Source organism: Neophocaena asiaeorientalis, unplaced genomic scaffold, assembly GCF_003031525.2.
Source record: "Neophocaena asiaeorientalis asiaeorientalis breed wild unplaced genomic scaffold, Neophocaena_asiaeorientalis_V1.1 scaffold40, whole genome shotgun sequence".
NCBI classification, from domain to species: domain Eukaryota; kingdom Metazoa; phylum Chordata; class Mammalia; order Artiodactyla; family Phocoenidae; genus Neophocaena; species Neophocaena asiaeorientalis.
Genome location: NW_020185335.1, coordinates 14470575 through 14489870, shown reverse-complemented (window position 1 = coordinate 14489870; position 19296 = coordinate 14470575). Strand labels below are relative to the sequence as shown.

At 49.2% G+C, this 19296-nt stretch overlaps 1 protein-coding gene across 9 annotated transcripts in view; it reads right to left on the bottom strand.

The window, feature by feature from the left end:
• The window catches only part of BANP (BTG3 associated nuclear protein), a 102799-nt gene that overhangs the window by 61433 nt on the left and 22070 nt on the right, over positions 1–19296 (bottom strand). For 8 of the 9 annotated variants that reach the window (XR_003001891.1, XM_024735541.1, XM_024735537.1 and 5 more), the window contains exons 2-4: positions 17527–17665; positions 14033–14124; positions 10267–10466 (exon numbers count right to left, since the gene is read on the bottom strand). Coding sequence is in view for 8 of the 9 variants with exons in the window: in XM_024735541.1 (XP_024591309.1) it covers positions 10267–10466; positions 14033–14124; positions 17527–17596 (362 nt within the window). In the remaining variant the exon portion in view is untranslated. Of the gene's footprint in view, positions 1–10266; positions 10467–14032; positions 14125–17510; positions 17666–19296 lie in introns of those variants that run through there. The other variant, XM_024735544.1, reaches the window with a different exon arrangement.

Here is a 19296-nt window from a genome sequence, read left to right as displayed (position 1 = left end):
TTCTGTGGTTGGGGAGGAGTTCCAGCCGAATATTAAAAAGTGTGTGGGGCTTCCCTGGTGGCGCAGTGGTTAAGAATCCGCCTGCCAATGCAGGGGACATGGGTTCGAGCCCTGGTCCGGGAAGATCCCACATGCCGCGGAACAACTAAGCCCATGTGCAACACAACTACTGAGCCTGCACGCCACTACTACAGAGCCCACGCACCCGAACTACTGAGTCTGCGAGCCACAACTACTGAGCCCACGTGCCACAACTACTGAAGCCCGCACACCTAGAGCCCGTGTTCCGCAATGAGAGAAGCCACCGCAATGAGAAGCCTGCTCACCGCAATTAAGAGGAGACCCCGCTCGCCACAACTAGAGAAAGTCCACGTGCAGCAATGAAGACCCGACGCGGCCAAAAATAAATAAATAAAATAAATCTTAAACAATAAATGAACACAAAAATAAGAATAAAAAGTGTGTGGAAAAGTATTTGCCTCCCTCTCTCCTACCATTGAGCCTCACTACAGTATATCTGCTGACACCGAGCCTTCTGCAGTTCAAAACTGTCACTCATCCAGCTCAGTTTGGGAAATGTGTGTAATAGTAATTTTCTGAGTTTTGTGTAACCCTCTACTGACAGAAGCAAGCTCACAAGAATCTCGGGTAACCCTCTTTTCTGCTTATGAGAATATGCCAACAGGAGGGTAAGGCACAGAACCTTGGCTTTCCAGTTATAGTTCTGCCTCACATACAACAACCGGGGTCCTAATAAAATACGAAATTGTGTCCCACGTATTGTACTTACAAAAAGAAAACTGTTTACTTTTTTTTACCAGGGTCCTAGAGTTTCAGTAAGAGCAAAATAAGAGGGGTCGGGGGGACACTCCTCAGTTAAACAATAAAACCAGATGCCCCGAGGTCCTCACACCTGAGAGGCAGGTAGGCTGGGGTCCACCATGACCCCCCTGCACCTGTTCTGGGAGATGCCGCACAGCCAGGCTCCATTTCCAGGTGCCTTCCACGCAAAGGTAGCCCTGGGACAAGTGCTCACGCATCCCAGAGGCCTTAGGGAGTAGGATGGAGGGCATGGGGTCTCAGGTCCCTGCGGGGAGAGCGGTGGGGGGACCAGACATGCCACTTGGCACCAAGAACATAAGCAGAAGGCACAAGTCTCAGGGTTCCTGGGCTGTGGCAGCTCACGTAAACCAGCCAACAGCCAAGCATCTAAACAGTCGCTAACATGTGTCTTAAAGGGTTTATTCCTCTAGCTTGCAGGTTAAAGATGAAAAGGTCATAAAAACCAGGATCCACAAAAATACTCTCAGGGATAAGAATAAATTAGCACTGAAACTTTGTCTCCAATATCAAAGGGGATGAGCAAAATACAGTATAAAACCAACTCCCCCAAAATAACCAACTGCACCAGAGAAATGGGGTAACCTGCTGCCACGGACGTCAACCCCCAGCTGCCTGGAGCCAACAGGACCCAGAAGGCGTGGGATCCACCCCGCCCCCACCCCACAGTAGCCACAGCGTCCAGGACAGGACGCTGCAAGCGCAAAGTCACAGCCCCGAGGCAGCAGAAGAGCTGTGCGTCCCTTCTTCTTCCCGAGGAGCTGCAGAGACGCCTGCTCACAGAAAGGCAGGCCTGGGAGTGGGGGACACCCCGGGCAGCCAGACCCTGGCACCCACAGCTCCGTCCCCAACGAAAGGAGAGAGGACACCTCTAGGACTAGGCAAGGGACGTCTTGCACAGCCCGGAAGGAAGCGGTCAAACCAAACAAAAGACCCACAAGCGGGAGGTGGGCGTCAAAGGTCACCAGAGCCACCTATGAGCACTCCCGAGGGCCAAAGCTGGGACAGTGTGAGGCCAGTGCCTAAAGGGGCAGACGCTCCCTGGGATGTAGCGCGGGACTTCTGCTCCCTGAGCGGGGCTGGCGCAGGGGCCGGGGAGGACAGCGCCTGCACAGAGGCCAGGCCTGACGCCGCTCAGCCCCGTGACCCGCCTCCACGCCACACAGACAGGCCACGCCGTGCTGCACCCCAGCGGAGGCGGTGGGAGGCCTTCACCTCTGTGACCGTCCTCCCCAAGCCACCAGGGGCACCCCACGAGACACCTGACCAGCACCCCCAAAAGCCATGCAGACAAGGGGCTGAGTAAGTGCCACAGGCCGGGAGCCTGAGGAGACTCAGTAACTGAATGTCACGTGGACCTACAGTGAAGAGAGAATATTATACAAATAAACTCCAGAGTTTCAACAAACAGGAAACCTCCTGAGGGACACAAATCAAACAACACCGCCTCGAGAAGTTCCACGTTTATTAAAGTTCTGCATTTATTAAGGAGATGGAATTCATAATTAAAACCTAGGCCAGATGTCTTCACTGGCAAACTCTACCAGATAGTTAAGGAAGAAATGAAACTAATCCTATAGAAACACTTTCAGAAAACAGACGATGGGGCTTCCCTGATGGCACAGTGGTTAAGAATCCGCCTCCAATGCAGGGGACACAGGTTCGAGCCCTGGTCCTGGAAGATCCCACATGCCTCAGAGCAACTAAGCCTGTGTGCCACAACTACTGAGCCTGCGCTCTAGAGCCTGTGAGCCACAACTACTGAGCCCACGTACCACAACTACCGAAGCCCGCGCACCTAGAGCCCGTGCTCCGCCACAAGAGAAGCCACCGCAGTGAGAAGCCCGTGTACCACAATGAAGAGGAGCCCCCGCTCGCCGCAACTAGAGAAAGCCCGCGCGCAGCAACAAAGACCCAACGCAACCAAAAATAAATTCATTCATTCATTCATTCATTCATTCATTACTTCTTTTAAAAAAACGGACAATGAGCTCACCTTCCGTGGCGAGCATTATCCTGATAACAAAACAGATAAAGACACGTCAAGAAAGAAAACTACAGACTATTACAATCCACGAACAGAGATGCAAAAATCCATAACCAGATATTAGCCATCACTCCAAACACATAAAAAGGGTACTACCCTACGATCAAGTCAGGCTTATTACGACAGAAATGCAAGGCTGCTTTAGTATCCAAAATCAATCGGTATAATTCACCATAGCAACAGAATCAAGGAGGAAAACCAAATGTCATCTCAAGTAGGTACAGAAAAAGCATGTAAACATTCAACGCCTGCTCAGGACAAAAACTCTCACAAAATAAGGAATCTAAGGGAAATTCTTCAGCCGGATAAAGAGCAGCTATGAAAAATGTGCAGCTAACATCACACTTAATGGTGACACGCTGGATGCTTTCACTCCAAGACCAGAAATAAGGTAAAAATATTTTTTAAAAAGTATACACTGAAATGGAGATCCTAGCCAGTGCAGCAAAGTAAGAAAAGGTACAGAACTTTGATAGGAAGTAAAACTTTTTTAAAACCCTACTGAAAAGCTACTGAAACAAGTGGATTTCGAAATAATTCTGGATAAAGGTCAGCAGAGAAAAGTCTACTGTATTTCTATATACTGCCAATGAACACGCAGAAGTTAAAACTTAAAACACAATACCATGTATTAGAGCATCTAAAAGTATGAAGTACTTAGAGATAAATTTAACAAATGCATGTAAGAGCTTTACAATGAAAACTATACGACACTGCTGAGAGGGATTAAAGATCTGCGAATATGGAGAGGTGTACCTTGTGCGTGGATCAGAAGACTCAATGGTGTTAGGATGGAAGTTCTCTCCAAATTGTCTTCAGATTCAACACAACCCCAGTCATGAGGCATGAGCTATCCTAAAACTAGAGAAGTACTCCAAACCATGAGAATGTGCATGACCTATTAAAACTTCTGACTATATCTGCTTTGGTTATTAGACTGTATCTCTAATCTGTAGTCATGAGGTTAACAATCCCCTAAATTGTACGTATGTAAACTGTATGTTTTCTTTGATCGGTAGCCCTGACACGTACAGGGTATCAGGATTAGGCCACCAGAAGTGTGCAGCTGTGAAAGGTAACCCACACCAGTCAGGAAAAGAAGTCATACGTACACAAAATTAAATGGAAATCGCAAAATGCAAAATTCGATAAGGAAAGGATGAAACAAATCCCTCACGGCTAAAACCAAACCATTTCTTCACAATTCAAACAACCCTATCTTGTCACAGTCCAAAGCCTATGAAATGCTGTACTTTCTTTCGACCTTAAACTCTGAACGATATGACTACCCGGAGACGCTGGGGCTGCACTGCCAGAACCGAGACGCCCAGGAGGAGGCCCCTCTCTACCCAGGAGCCATGAGGGCTCAAAAAACCAGAACAGCCTTTCCATAAACATCCATCAACGTTTTTATTTTTTTAAAAAGACCCTCTGGGAAATAAAACAAAGAATCAGCAATCAGCGTATTAGAGGGAATTTAAATAATTTAAATAACTTTTTGATCAAATAGTTCAGTTCTCTGTGGATGAATAACCAGCTTAGAGGAAAAGAAAGAAGAAAACTTTCCCCTTACACGTAAACTTTCATCTTACATGACACATCTCTCTGAAAGAAAAACTTTAAAAGAAATCACTTTTTTTTTTTTTTTCAGTTTTGAGTATTAAAAGAAGACTCTCGAGACTTCCCTGGTGGTCCAGTGGGTAAGACCCCGCGCTCCCAATGCAGGGGGCCCGGGTTCGATGCCTGGTCGGGGAACTAGATCCCACATGCATGCCACAACTGAGTCCGCATGCCGCAACTAAGAATCCACATGCCGCAACGAAGAAGCCCGCATGCCACAACTAAGAAGCCCACAGGCTGCAACTAAGAGTCCTCGTGCCGCAACTAAAAGATCCCACATGCCTCAACGAAGACCCGTGTGCTGCAACTAAGACCCGGCGCAGCTGAAATAAATAAATAAATATTAAGGGGGGGGAAGAAGCCTCTGATTCATTACAATTGTTTTAAAATTATAGGAACACACTAAAGCTTTAAAAGAAATGTTTAAACTTTTAAAGCTAAAAATTTGTTATATGTCAATAATATCTCAATAAATAAACCATTTGTACATTAAAAAATAAAGAAAAGAGGGACTTCCCTGGTGGTGCAGTGGTTAAGAATCTGCCCTCCAATGTAGGGGACGTGAGTTCGATCCCTGGTTGGGGAACTAAGATCCCAAATGCTGCAGGGCAACTACTGAGCCGGCATGCTCTGGAGCCCATGCACCACAACTAGAGAGCCCATGCACCACAACTACTGAGCCCACGCGCTCTGGAGCCCATGTGCCAAAACTAGAGAGACGCCCGCAGGCCACAATGCAGAGCCCGCACGCCACAACTAAGACCAGAAAAATAAATATTTATATATACATATATATATATATATATATATATATGTATATATAAAACAAAAAAAAGAATAAAAATCAATTGTTTTAAAAGAAACACAAGCATTTCTCCAGCTAATCAGTATGTTCAGTTCATGAAAACAAACAAACCTGAACCAGCTGGCTTGGAGTCACTCTCAGTAAGTCTGGCTCCACAGGACCCCGCTGGGCAGCAGGGACAGGTCCCTGGGTTCCCACACTGCACATGGGCACTCGCACTGGCCTCCCAGAGGGCATCTACCAGGACAGCAACCCAGGTGGGCCTGCACCCCAGGCTCAGCTCGGTCCTACCTACTGCCCGTCCTTCAAGTGGCTGTGCCTGGCCTCAAAGCTCAGAAAATGGGGTTTTACATTAATCCATATAAACGTCCCCATCCACACACTTGATCCCATCACACCACACAATTCAATGGAGGCCGCTCCTGAAATGCTCACGGGGGCACGTAAAGGGTGAGCTGCCACGTACTGAGTTGTGCAGCTCGTCACAGAAAGCTTCGGCGCCCGCCCCTTCCAATGCCAGCGCGACACAGCTTTAGGGTTGAAACCTCACATGGCCACACCTAGGTTCACAATGAGGCAAAATCCCAATCTATGGCTCACTCGCAAGGAGGAAAAAAAGCAGTCACCGAAAAGAAGTCAAGTCCATTTTTCTTTTTCCCAAGTAGAACGCCATTGCTGAATGAAACCCCATCCAAGTAAACTTACAAACATGTTTATCACAATGATTAAGCTTTAGCATCAAAGAAAAAGGTTTTCTCTCTTTCCTTCTCTTCCTTTTTCCTGAATTTATTTAAAGGATCTCATTCAGACGTAGAATCTGAAAAATCTGGATCCAAAACGCCAAATAGGGTTGGCAGCAGTCCACTGCCTTCTGTGCTCTGGGAATTCAAGAGAATAAATAAATAATTCTCAGAGCTGAGAGCAAAGTCTAGTCCAGGCCAGTTTTAATTAGAAATAACCCACAGGCGAGTGGATTTCGGCGCATCCCACAGCTGCTGGGCTGCTCTGGGCCAGGTGCGGCCTCTCCGAGTGGAGAGGCCAGTGACGCTGCAGTGGACAACCCCTCACCCCCCATCCAGAGGCCTCGTCACAGCCGACAAGCCCCTCAGGGTCGTCCTCGTTTGTCCTGTGAGATGACAGACTTCCCAACAACACTCACAGCCAGTGCCAAGTGGCCTAAGGAATCTTAAGTTATGTTTTAAAGCACGTGATCCGGATATAAAGTAATCTGCGATTTATATGCTTCTAACTGTTATTTTAAGTATCTGAGGTACAAAGTACTTGTAGAAGTACTTTACTACTCGGAATGTTAACCAATTTCTCATTGTTTTCTGGAGACTTCCTTTTCTGTGTTCTACTACCCACACTTAAGATACACATTTCTCATTTACTTATGTGCTTATAAATTAGTCATTTTCTAACTTAAATATACACTTTTTTCATTGATATACTAGGGTTGAATTCTTGAGCTTTACTTCTCCCCAAATTTTCTTGTTAACAGCTTTCAATGACTGGCAATTTTTATTTCTCATTTTTAGAACGTTCACGGAGGGAAATGCCAGACTTAGTATCTTCTTTGAAAATCATTCATAAACAACCTACTCTAAACTATATCGAAGAAAACAAAGGAGTGACCTTTCCTTCTATTAATCTAACATTAACTTGTGTAAGTAATGGTTTTATTAACGATAGTAATAAATCTGCTGCCAACATACAATAAGCGTATTCTATAATGGGTTGATTTTATGTCACAACACGATCCTTTAAAACCAGAAAAGCTAACTGAGTTGGATTAACTAGATTATACACCTGAGTCTGTATTAGAAAACTTTACTCTGATTTCGCCACTTGTCAATGCACACGGAGGTCTCTCCACTATGACAGCTTCTCCCCAGCGGAGGGAAGCGCTCTGGGGTCCCTGAACGGGAGAGTCGCTAACACGCCCCACGAGCCCCGCCGTCACCGGAATGCTGGAGAGAGAAGGGGCCTCCCTGCAGTCTGGAAGCGCCTTCCCCCAAGCAGCTATCAGTGCCATCCTCAGACGGGACGTGGCCCACGAGTCAGGCCGCGCTCAGCAGCAGGCCGGGCATGGCCATGGCGGGTCCATCACTGGCCTGCAGGAGAGGACAGGGCTGGTGGTCCCTGCAGACCTGCCCTTCTCCCCCATCCTCCTTCTGAAGACGGGCAGACTGGAAACAGCACAACTCTGTGACTCAGCCCGGTCACCCCACGGTGTCAAACGAGGACAACCTGCCCGCCGAGGCCCGTCCTCCCCGCTGGACCTGACACCCAGGGAAGCCCCAAACGAGCGGCCTCGGGGTCCAAGCACAGCTGCAGCGCCACCTGCAGCCCCGAGGACTCGTCCTCGTCCGCCCGACCTCATGGAACGGCCACAAACCACCGACGGTGCAGTATGAGCGGCACATCCCTGGGTCCTGAAGACGACCTCTTCCCGACACAGGTGACAAAGGGACACGCCACCAGGAGAGCCATCCTTACTCAGGGAAGGAAGCCTGTCTCTCTCTCGCCTCATCTCTTAGAGCAACAGTCCTCGAGGGCGGGGCCCGGGGGCTCACTTGGTTATACCTGAGACCCCACGGGCTTGGCGGGCAGAGCCAAGGAGGCTGCCAGCCTTCAGGGCATGAGACAGCCTCCCCGACAGAAACCTTTCCCACACAGATCCCACAGGTCCCATTCGTGGGCGTGAACAACATGCTTCTAACTCTGAGCCCAGAATCTTACTCCATTCTACACTCACACACAAAGTATTTTTGGATCGTTTCAACGTAAGGCGAATTTTCCCGGAATTTCACTATTGTTTGAGTCTAGAAAAAACTACACTTTGCTTTATGTGAAACTTCATCAAGAACTGCTCATTTTGAAATATTCCACCACCAACTGGTATCTGAGTCCCAGGGTGACAGCCCTCCCGGCTGCCAGCTCTGACATGGGAGGTTTGGTCCTATTCACTAACTCCTTATGTAGTTCCCCCAGCCTTTTCCATATCAAAATATATGTTATTTTATTATACATGACCATCCTTTTATTTCTCCTTACATTATAATTAAGACATTACATTAGTTTTTAAATTATATTTTCTAAACATTGCATTTTAAGATATGAGGGCATTACAAAAAAATTATTCTTTAAAAAAGGCACTGGCTGGGACTTCCCTGGTGGCACAGTGGTTAATACTCTGTGCTCCCATCGCAGGGGGCCCAGGTTCGATCCCTGGTCAGGGAACTAGATCCCACATGCATGCCACAACTAAGAGTTTGCATGCCACAACTAAGGAGCCCACCTGCTGCAACTAAGATCCAGTACAACCAAATAAATAAATAAATAAGTAAATGGACAACCAGCTTCTTTAAAAAAAAAAAAAAAGGGTACTGGTCCTGGTAGGTCTGAGCCTCACTGCCTGCAGAGAGGACACGCTCCACAAATGTTCACTGGGAGAAAAGATACGGCTGACCCATCAGGACAAGGTATAAACACAGGGTGAATCACCACGGACCAACAGGCCTTCCCTTTGGGGACAGAGACCCCTGGGGTCCCCCACCCCAGCTGGAGAGCAGCTTTCGGGGCCACACAGGGTCTCCAACACCCCAGGACACTTCTGAGAGTTAAAGGAGGCCCACACTGCAGGCGTCATCCACGGCTGTCCCAGGCAGACCAGGACAGGCAGCCACCTTGACACGAGGCACATACTTGAGCACCCTCCTCAATCCCACGTGCCCCAGGGCACACGCGGGCGGACCTGCAGACGGGGCATCAGCCTGGCCGTGGCTCCCCCTCCTCTGAGCCCCACCGCCCTCCTCCGTAGACACACGGAAGAGAGGCAGCAGTTGGCCCAGAGAGCCACGACAAGACCCTCGGTAAAAGCCCCGAGCTCTCGCCAAGCGCAAAGACAGGTGTTGCCATCGTCACAGTGAGACTTCCTTGTAGCCCGCCGTGGGCAAGGATAAAAAACACCAGTGGAGGGCTTCCCTGGTGGCGCAGTGGTTGAGAGTCCGCCTGCCAATGCAGGGGACACGGGTTTGTGCCCCGGTCCGCGAAGATCCCACATGCCGCGGAGCGGCTGGGCCCGTGAGCCGTGGCCGCTGATCCTGTGCGTCCGGAGCCCGTGCTCCGCAACGGGAGAGACCACAACAGTGAGAGGCCCGCGTACCGCAAAAAAAAAAAAAAAAACAAAACACCAGTGGAACTGATGGAAGGAGCCGCCCACGACCTGAGCTTCCGCTCATCTCAGCAGAGCCCCTGACGGTGCCCCGGACCAAGGACAGGCAAACAGGTCAGAGACAGAGACACCCTTCCCATCGGCCCACACTCTCCAGAAGCTCTGATTCAAACGGCACCTGAACTACTACATGTCACTACAGTTAGGCTCTAGATAGAAAAACAAAATACAGGCACAATAAAAACTATAGACAGAATGGAAAGTTTGATATACTCAAATGAAATGTATAAAAAGCTACCTATGGGGCTTCCCTTGTGGCGCAGTGGTTGAGAGTCCGTCTGCCGATGCAGGGGACACGCATTCGTGCCCCGGTCCGGGAAGATCCCACATGCCGCGGAGCGGCTGGGCCTGTGAGCCGTGGCCGCTGAGCCTGCGCGTCCGGAGCCTGTGCTCCGCAACGGGAGAGGCCACGACAGTCAGAGGCCGGCGTACGGCAAAAAAAAAAAAAAAAAAAAAAAAAAACAAGCTACCTATGAAGAAAAAATTCTCTCAAGACTAGCCAGATGGAACAGAAAAAAAAGAGAAGAAATGAACGTACAGCTTCAAAGCTCCAGTGGGCCAATTCCAAAGGAGAGATGCACCAGCCTGGCTTATGTCAAAAAGAAACTGTGAGGACGACCCCAGTCGCCCCGCAGAGGCCCCGTGTTTCTTCCCAGTCTGACTAGGATCCCGCCCTGAAAGCACCAAGGGGCATGGGCCCGGGGAGGAGGTCCTTACCATCGCACTTTGTTGCAGGTCTGGGTGGCGCCGAGAGGAGAGCCCGCCACCATGGGCACCTGGATGGGGCTGTGCTGCTTGTTGGTAACCAGATCCAGTTTCTCTTCCAGTGATTTACATGTGGCCTCCAGAGCCTGCAGCTTGGCTTCAATGCTATCCAATCGCAAGCAGATTGTCTGGTTAATGGAATACAGGAATGACTGCAAGTGAAAAAAAGGAAAGCTTCAGGAAGGACATCCTGAACTCCAAGGAGATGATTCCAAGGAACATCAAACAGCTATTTCCCAGACTCAGCTGTATCTATTCCCACAGAACAATCCCCGCACTTCGGCTCTTTAGTTATAAGCCAGAAGCATTTCACCAAACAAGCTCGACCTTGTGCACTCACAATGTGACTACTTAATCGGGCTTGCTCTTCTCTGTGTAGTCGCGATTCTTAGTTACACTTAAGCCCGTATAACACGAGATGTAAGTGGACGCTACAACGCAAGTTTCTATTAATCAGTAAACTTACACATAAAACTGGTCAGATTCTACAATGAAAACAGATGACATCCAACATCAAAACGGCCCGGAAACCCGTCTGCTCGTGTTACACTCCCCCGAGCCCCACCCCCAAGGTGAAATGTGGCAATGACTCTCCCGCGCGTGGGAGCAGCACGCCTGCCACCTAGTGGCCACAGAAAGAGCAGCCTCGCCTTCCACTGCTGCCACCCAAGTCCCGCCGACCGCAGGGACGTGTGTGGCTCCAAAGGCAAGGAACGGCTCAGACAAACACCGGACAGGAAGCCCGCCCCCTCCCACGGCGGCTGCTCCAGCCCTGAGTCGGCAGGGGCACAGAGGGAAGCAGGCTGCTGCCCCCGCTGGCCTCACCAGCTGATACTGGGAAACGGGCGTCAGCCCAGAGCAAGCCCCTGGAGCATCCAACCGCCCAGCTCAGCAGTGAGGGGGGCAGGGGGGCAGCAGCTGAAATAGTGAAGAGTTCGTATTTTACCTTGTCTCTCTCCTTTTCTGCCCTTGACTTCAAAGGGAAAAATGCCCAGAGTGCCAGTCACATCAGCAGGAAGGGGACAGACTGCGGAGAGCAGACGGGCACGGGGGCCATTCGGAGCAGACCGGGACCCCAGCGCACGGCGGCACGGAGGCCGGCCCCTCTGCCCACTGGCCGCGGCTGACCCACTCCGGCGGCCGCTCCCCTTCCTCATGGGAGGTGACCCCACAGCTGAGCCACGTGGCCCATCACACCGTGCGGCTGGAGTCAAGGCCCAGGAGGCGAGGAAAATGGATACTCTTATTCAGTGCTTTGAACAGACTGAGCTGATCTTCTGAGGAAATTAAACACATCTGTCTAACTGCCCGGTCTGTACGGCAGCAAGGGCAGCAGTGTGGTAAATAAAACCCACACACTGTCCCAACAACCTGCTGTGTCTCAAGCAATCACCCCCCTGACAAGTCCCATCGCGGGAGAGCTAACACATACGGGAGAGGACTAAATCCCACACCCTCCGCTGACTCCCCCACAGGAGGACGGGCCGTGGAGGCACGGCAGACCGTGCCAGGGTCATGTGGAGACACAGCGTGGGCGGCCCATCCCGAGAGTGACATCGAGGCAGCGCCCGAGGCCCACCCTGACCTAAGACGTCGTGACAACCACTAGCCGCTGGCTGAAGTCTTGAGATAAAATCACTGATGACCCCACTATTTTTTATAATTTGAAGACATCAACCATGCGGCTCCCAAATTCCCTAAACACAGTGAAACCTCGTCGTCTTAATTCTGAATTAGAAGTGATTCTGCCCGGAGTTTGGACAGACATCACCGTTAATACACTAGTAACACAACTTCACAAACCAATAAAACAAAGGAAGGCAGAGAACAGTACTTTTAAATAAGTCTTCTATATACAAGGGATATTAACCAAAAATCATCCAAATCTATTCCTTTTAAAGAGCTCTGAGCAACCTAAGTGTCCATCCACAGAAGAATGGATAAAGAAGATGTGGCACGTATATACAATGGAATATTACTCAGCCATAAAAGGAAACCAAATTGAGTTATCTGTAGTGAGGTGGATGGACCTAGAGTCTGTCCTACAGAGGGAAGTCAGTCAGAAAGAGAAAGACAAATACCGTATGCTAACACATATATATGGAATCTAAAAAAAAAGGTTCTGATGAACCTAGGGGCAGGACAGGAATAAAGACACAGACATAGAGAATGGACTTGAGGACACAGGGAGGGAGAAGCTGGGGCAAAGTCCAGGAGTGGCATGGACATGTATACACCACCGAATGTAAAATGGATAGCTAGTGGGAAGCAGCCACATAGCACAGGGAGATCAGTTCAGTGCTTTGTGACCACCTAGAGGGGTGGGATAGGGAGGGTGGGAGGGAGACACAAGAGGGAGGAGATATGGGGATATATGTATCCATATAGCTGATTCACTCTGTTGTACAACAGAAACTAACACAGCATTGTGAAGCAATTATACTCCAATAAAGATATATTTAAAAATTAAATTAAAGTAACCAATTTAAAGTGAAAAAAATAAAATAAACAGCTCTGGCAATCTGGTGAGCACACTTTTCCTAGCACACGGGTGCCGGGTTCAAGCCTGGGCCCGAGGCCCTGCTCGCCGACCAGGGGACGGGGCTGAGCCGGGGGCGCTTTCACTGCACCTCATCCACATCTGACTGCTGTGCTGTTTACCACACACGCCTCTTTTGTGATAAAATTATAACTGCATTTTATTTTAAGACATAATGTGGGGTTACTGAAGCAGCAGCCCTCTATCCATTAGTAGGAAATAGAAATTTAACTGAATGTGTCTTTAAACCACGCCACGTATCTTTAAGCTCACGCTGCTTCTCCTTGTTAAAAAGATGAGCCAGATGTTTCTAAACACAGCCCTATAGAAGCAGAGGGTATAGGAGAAGTCGCTTTGGTTCTCTGCACTGCTGTCCTAACTTCTCACAGGTGCTGGTGTTTATCTCTGTGGCTCTGCAAACTGCAGACCAAACAAGCAAACCCAAGAACCAGCCATCACCCACGACTGACTCTGTGGTTTCCCAGACCCCATCCAGCAAACTTTAAAATTTAGGTGACTTAAACGATAGGCACAAAAGTGCTTCATCACTAGTAGAAAATATTCGCCACAGGAATTGTGCACTTTCCCTCCGTGCACGCTAGGTCCACGGGTCTACGGAGGAAGAGGCCTCATGTGGCAGCGATCCCAATTAAACCATGTGATTCTTCAAGGGAAAACGTCATGCCTTTATGCATTCGTGGGGGGTTGAACAGTGACTCCCAGAAATGATACGTCTACATCATCACCCCCAGAACCTACAAATGTGGCCTTTCTTGGAAACAGTATCTTTCCAAATGTAATCAAATTAAGATGAGGTCATCCTAGGTTAGGGTGGCCCTAAATCCAATGAGACTGCCCTTATAAGAGACAGAAAAGGAGAGACACAGACAGGGAGGAGAGGCCACGTGAAGACGGAGGCAGATACTAGAGGGAAGCGGCCACGAGGCAAGGGACGCCTGGGGCTCCCAGGAGCTGAAAGAGGCAAGAGGGACCCTCCCCCAGAGCCTCTGCAGGGAACTCAGCCCTGGTGACAAACTGATTTCAAACTTCTGGCCTCCGGGACTGTGAGAGAGTAAATTTCTGTTGTTTTAAGTGCTCCCCGCTCCGCCCCACACTGTGATAATTCGTTACGGCAGCCCCACATAAGATACAAACAAAAACATACATTCATATTTTTACCTTTATAGAAGGATCCTGGCAATTGATCTCTAGTCGCTGACGTTTCAAAGCTGGTTCATCTTCGTCTGTCACTACATGATTCTCCAGTACAACTGAAAATTAAAGGCAGAGACAAAAAAACTTTAATTCAAAAGGTTTTTACAGAGCTGTTTAATATTAAGACAGGAAACAGTTCTGACACCTTAAAAGTGTAGAGGTGTCACCTTGAGGTGACATGAGAAATGGCACAACCGGCTTCACATTTTACTTTTTACAGATGTAACTTAAAATTCTCAGTCAGGCAGAAAACAGGATCTCTCCCTAATCTCAAGAAAAACTGAGATACCGGATACATTTTCTCGCTAATGCGCCACTGAGTTGACCCCAACACCAAGACTGCAGGCTTCTCACTCAATGCTCTATCCGGCTACCCTTTTCTGATAGAATCCAATCGCTAATAATGATTTCTTCCCGACTTTAAAATAAAGTCTTGTCAGCCGGCCACCTCATTCCAAAATCAAAGCCACTCTCTGAATATTACAGTTTCTGAGGTGCTAATCATCAAACTTGTCTCAAACGTAACACGCTAAGTTACAGGGAAAGCTGTTCCCCCGGCCAGTGTGGCTGAAATCAAGGCCTCCCACCAGCACCTTCCAAGGGGTCTTCAGGGCTTCTCCACGGATGAGCAACTCGGCCCAAGTTCAAGGCCGGCACCACATGGTCCCAAGCCCGGTGCCTTTACACCTGTATGTGCCAGGTGATTTGTCGCAAAACTCTAAAATGTAAAGATGCTGAACAGACCTGCGACTCTAACGTGAACCTTTCAGGGGTCCCAGGCGAGACCAGTAAGCTGGTTTCCAGAGCTAAGTTGTCACCCAAAGCTCTACCTCACAGAAACCAGCCACGGGCCAACGATGCCAGAAGCACCCCGCTAACCAGAGGGCCCGGCATAGTGCACTGTGTCTCCACACCTCCAACACCTCCATAAAATGTGTGGGAATGAACTGTCATTAAGGGAAAAACGGAAAAATCTGTGGCTACAAGTGCAAAACACAGGTTCTCAGAACCTTCATCAAAGCCTACCTACTCCCACTGGACGTTGGTAATTAAGAAAGGACTGGGAGGACGGGGAGACTCCGGCAACCGCTAGTCTGATCCTTTTAACTTGCTGAAATCCAGTCCAGAGAGGTTAAGCGACTTGACCAGGGTCACACAGCTGGCTTCCTGTAACTACAGGAAGAAGACTCCAAGCCCTTGGCAGAGCGAAGCACCTCAGGCTGTAAGCAAAGGGCAGCAGAGTAGATGAGGGAGAGGAGACACAGCCCGTGGCGGGGACAGGGGCACACACCTGGGTTCCAGCGCTCACTTTCTACGGGCCGCGGGGCTGCTATTTACTTTCTTCTTGGTCCTTTTTTACTTTGTTTTTTACCATTCTGCGTGCATTACTTTTAAAATTAGACAAAAGAACTCAGTGTTCATTTTAAAGCCATCACGATCACCTGCAATGACAGGCCCGATGAAATTTACAATCGTATGTGTGTGCAGATGGGCAAAGAGACTGCAGCCATGTGGTGAGTGCGTGCAAAGGCACAAGAACCTAAGCATTTTGATTTTAAATGGAAATCAGAAAAAAACGGAAGGACATACATGCCAACAATTTAAAAGCAGTTCTGTCACTAGGATTCTGGGAAACTTATTTCTTCTACTTGCTTGACTATACGTTTAAGTTTTACAAAGTTCACATTTTAGAAATGAGGAAAAAAATCATCTCAATCTTAAACCCACTCAGGACAATCGTGGGGGAGGCAGCACAGTGCTTGCCGGCGTTGGGGGAGCCCTCTGGGGCCAGAGATGGCAGGCCTCCTGTCTACGGAGGCCTCAGGAAGCCCTGCACACAGTAGGTGTTCACTACACAGCCACAGCTATACTTCCCAGTTAGTCAAGGAAGCCACGTGGAACAACACCAGGACCCGAAGTGACTTCTCTAACCCTTCCTTGGACTGTAATCTACAGAGAGAGAAATGGCGAAGTAAACTGTCAGAACGTTGATAGTTCTAAAAATGCTTAACATTTATATAACTGGAACGTTTTTCTTTTACAGCATTGCAGTGTGAGTGTTTTCTAAAGAGACGGTCATCCACCCACCAAAATATGAACAGCTGTTTTTAAAACTGTGATGTACAGTGACAGCGCTGCGTTTTTTCTAGGTCACTGGTTTCTGAGGTGTGGCACTAAATGAGGTCAAGGCGTCACATTCTCGCTCTAAACAAACGGGGTCACTTTCACAGAGAAAACGGGGGTTAAACAGCTACATTCAGACACCCTGACTTGGCTCAAGGATCTGGCAGGTGTTGATCTTGCCAGTTACCAGGTGACAGTGCCTCTCATAAACAACTCAGAGGCAAAATGACAAAAACTGACTAAAGAATAGCGTTCGTGAAAGGGTGCCCCAATCTCTTTGTGACTGCTTGTTCAATCCCCAGATCACGTGCTACCCACCCTTCCATACATAACTCATTTCCCAGCGAAGCTTTTTCAACTAACAGAGCAAAGAGATCACACAAGATAGACATCGTCATACTTTCTTATGAGATTTCTGAAAATTCTCTTTTCTGTGGGGAAAAAAGTTAGCATTTCAACTCTACTATTCCAGAAGGAATAAGCAGACAACCAAGACGCTATGTGATTTAACTGTGTGTGCTTGTTATTTCAAACTTAACAGAAATATAAAACTTGACGAAAAAAAAAAAAAGGAGGACCCTTACTAAGAAATCCTTTTATAAAATAAAGTGCTAACAAAGTATTTCATAGGTGAAGTCATTCAAGATGAAGTTCTTGAAATTTAGAGTTTCCCTTATAACGTGTCTAATATCTAGTTAAGGTTCCAAAGTAGATGGGTGCCTTTAACGTGACTAAGGAAAATTACCAGCCCTGGCAAAAGGGCAGGAAAGTCACCTCACAGAATAATCGGATAAAGTGTGTCTTTACCAAAACTCTGAACATACACAGCAGTTCAGCTTCTGGGAACTCACCCTACGAAAGTATTTGCGGCAATACGCAGCGAGGACCTTTGTAGCAGGGTGTACTTAAAAGAAAAACAGTGTTAACGATGTCAACGGCGTCCCCAGGGAAGAGGTGGATGAAGGAGGGAGCAGCGTGCATGGAACACCTCGCAGGTGTCCACGTGCAGGGCAGACTGTCCACAGCAGGGGAAGAGGCCCAGATGTGACCACAGGGGGCCTTAAAGGGGAGTCAGGGGAGCTGGGGGCAGGGCAGGAAGAGGGGCCGAGGCTGGACAGCCACGTGTGGTGCAGAGGTGGGCCGAGGAGAGGCGGAGGGACCACCAGGATGGGCATGGGGCTGACAGAGCTCACACACTCTGGTCCGGGTTTTTCATACAGGGCACGCACCGCTTTTTCTCTTGCTTTACTGAAGGGAGAGGAAACTTATGGAAGCGCTTTGGGGCTTTTACAGACTCGGGGGAGCGCCGGCTCCCTACCTCCCGCGCTCTGTACCTGGGTGGTCGGGACTCAGCTCCTCCACGGCAATCTGCACCACATCCGCCAGGTCCTGTTCTGACATCATCCAGGACGAGAGGAGAGTGGCCGGTCAATGGGCAGGAACCAGACTCACGAGGCACGGGGTTTCTGTCACCTAGAAACAAAAGCCAGGATAGCGGAGAGGGAGATGAACGAGCCCGACCTTGAAACGCTGGAAACTGCTAGCCACGTTCTGTATCCAAGAGGACACCAGAAGCCTGTGGGTTTTTAAAATATAGGGTTCTTCTTGCCCCAAACCACCAAAAGGTTAGTGTCCTTTGAGAACTGAGAAATGGCCCCCGAACATTTCTCGCTGCCTCTGTCCTTCAGCACCAGACTAGTCCCCACCTCGCCAGTCCATTCCCACACCGCCTCCTAAGTCACCTTCCTAAGACAGCTAGAACGCATCACCCCAAGCCAGACGTCCCTGGGTCCCCTTCTTGCCCACGGAACACGTCCTGTCCCTCGCCTGCCCCTGCCGGCTCTCAGATCCACTAGACACACCACACCCCGGAGAGCACTGAAAACATACCTCCCGAATTTTACCCAAACGGACCCTTCCGCCAAGGCTGTCCCCTCGCCCCATTTCCACTCCTCGCGGCGCCCTCCCCTCAGGCAGGCAGAGAGCGGCAGCTCCTGGGAGGACTGAGCCCAGCACCGGCCCCCTGCCCCAGCCCGGGGCCTGTCCACCACCACCCTGCCGCCGCCGAGATGGCACCACATCTGCAACGCAGTGCGTTCCTTTCTTCCTGATCCTCAAACACTCCGATTAGGCCTAGACACACCTTCTCCAAGACAGAAATGAGGCCACGTCACTCCAAATACGACCCATCAACACAGCGGTCTAAATGCAGTACTTGCAAACAGGGTGCCTGGAGATCAGGAAGCAATGCCACCATAATACTTTTATCATTCTACACTTTATATTTTAATTACCTATAAACAAGTATTTATGAAAGAAGTAATCTATCTTCCCCAACTGGACTGCACGTTCCCTGAGGGCGGACAGCGGGCACCCAACTCTACAGCACAGCGCCTGCCCCGCATGTGCCCACCCCCACCATGCCCACGCAGGGCAGCTGAATTAAGAGTTTCAGATCACCTAGTCTCAATCAGGAGTCTACTGACAGCTCCTTTAAATGGCTAAGTTCCAAAGGCATAAAATTAAATTCGCAGGTTCCACACATGTTCGTAAATCTTATAAAGCCAGATTTAAATTCTACAGCTTAAACGGTAGCAGCGCCAGGATTTCTTAGGGACAGCCATTTGCAGAAGGAGCCAAGCTCCTGCCTTAAATTTCCCTTCACAAAACGAACGCAACACCTTCGTGTAGGTGCAATCCATCAAATGGCCGAGGTGTGTTACCGCCATTTAGACACCTCACGCGAGACTGAGGAAAGCACGAAAGCACCAAACGTCCCTTCCAGAGCAGACGCCGATGACAAACAACTGGGGCGGGGACCGCAGAGGCACTGCCGGTGAGCCCTTCAGAAGTCCAGCTGGGGAGGGGTGGCAGTGACAGAGATTTTTAATCTCTCAAATGAGGACAGCAAACCCAGGTCAGGGTCTGTAACAAGCTGAGAGATCGGGTGTTTCCTGAAGAGCCCCAAAGCATGAGCGAGTGGGCAAACCACTGACAGCACGAGGTCCTCAAGGGTGCAGCAAGGAGGAAGCAGGGGTCAGCGAGAAGGAAAAATCGGGTCTGCTTGGGAACAGTGGCTGAACCCAGGAGGTGAGCACCACTGG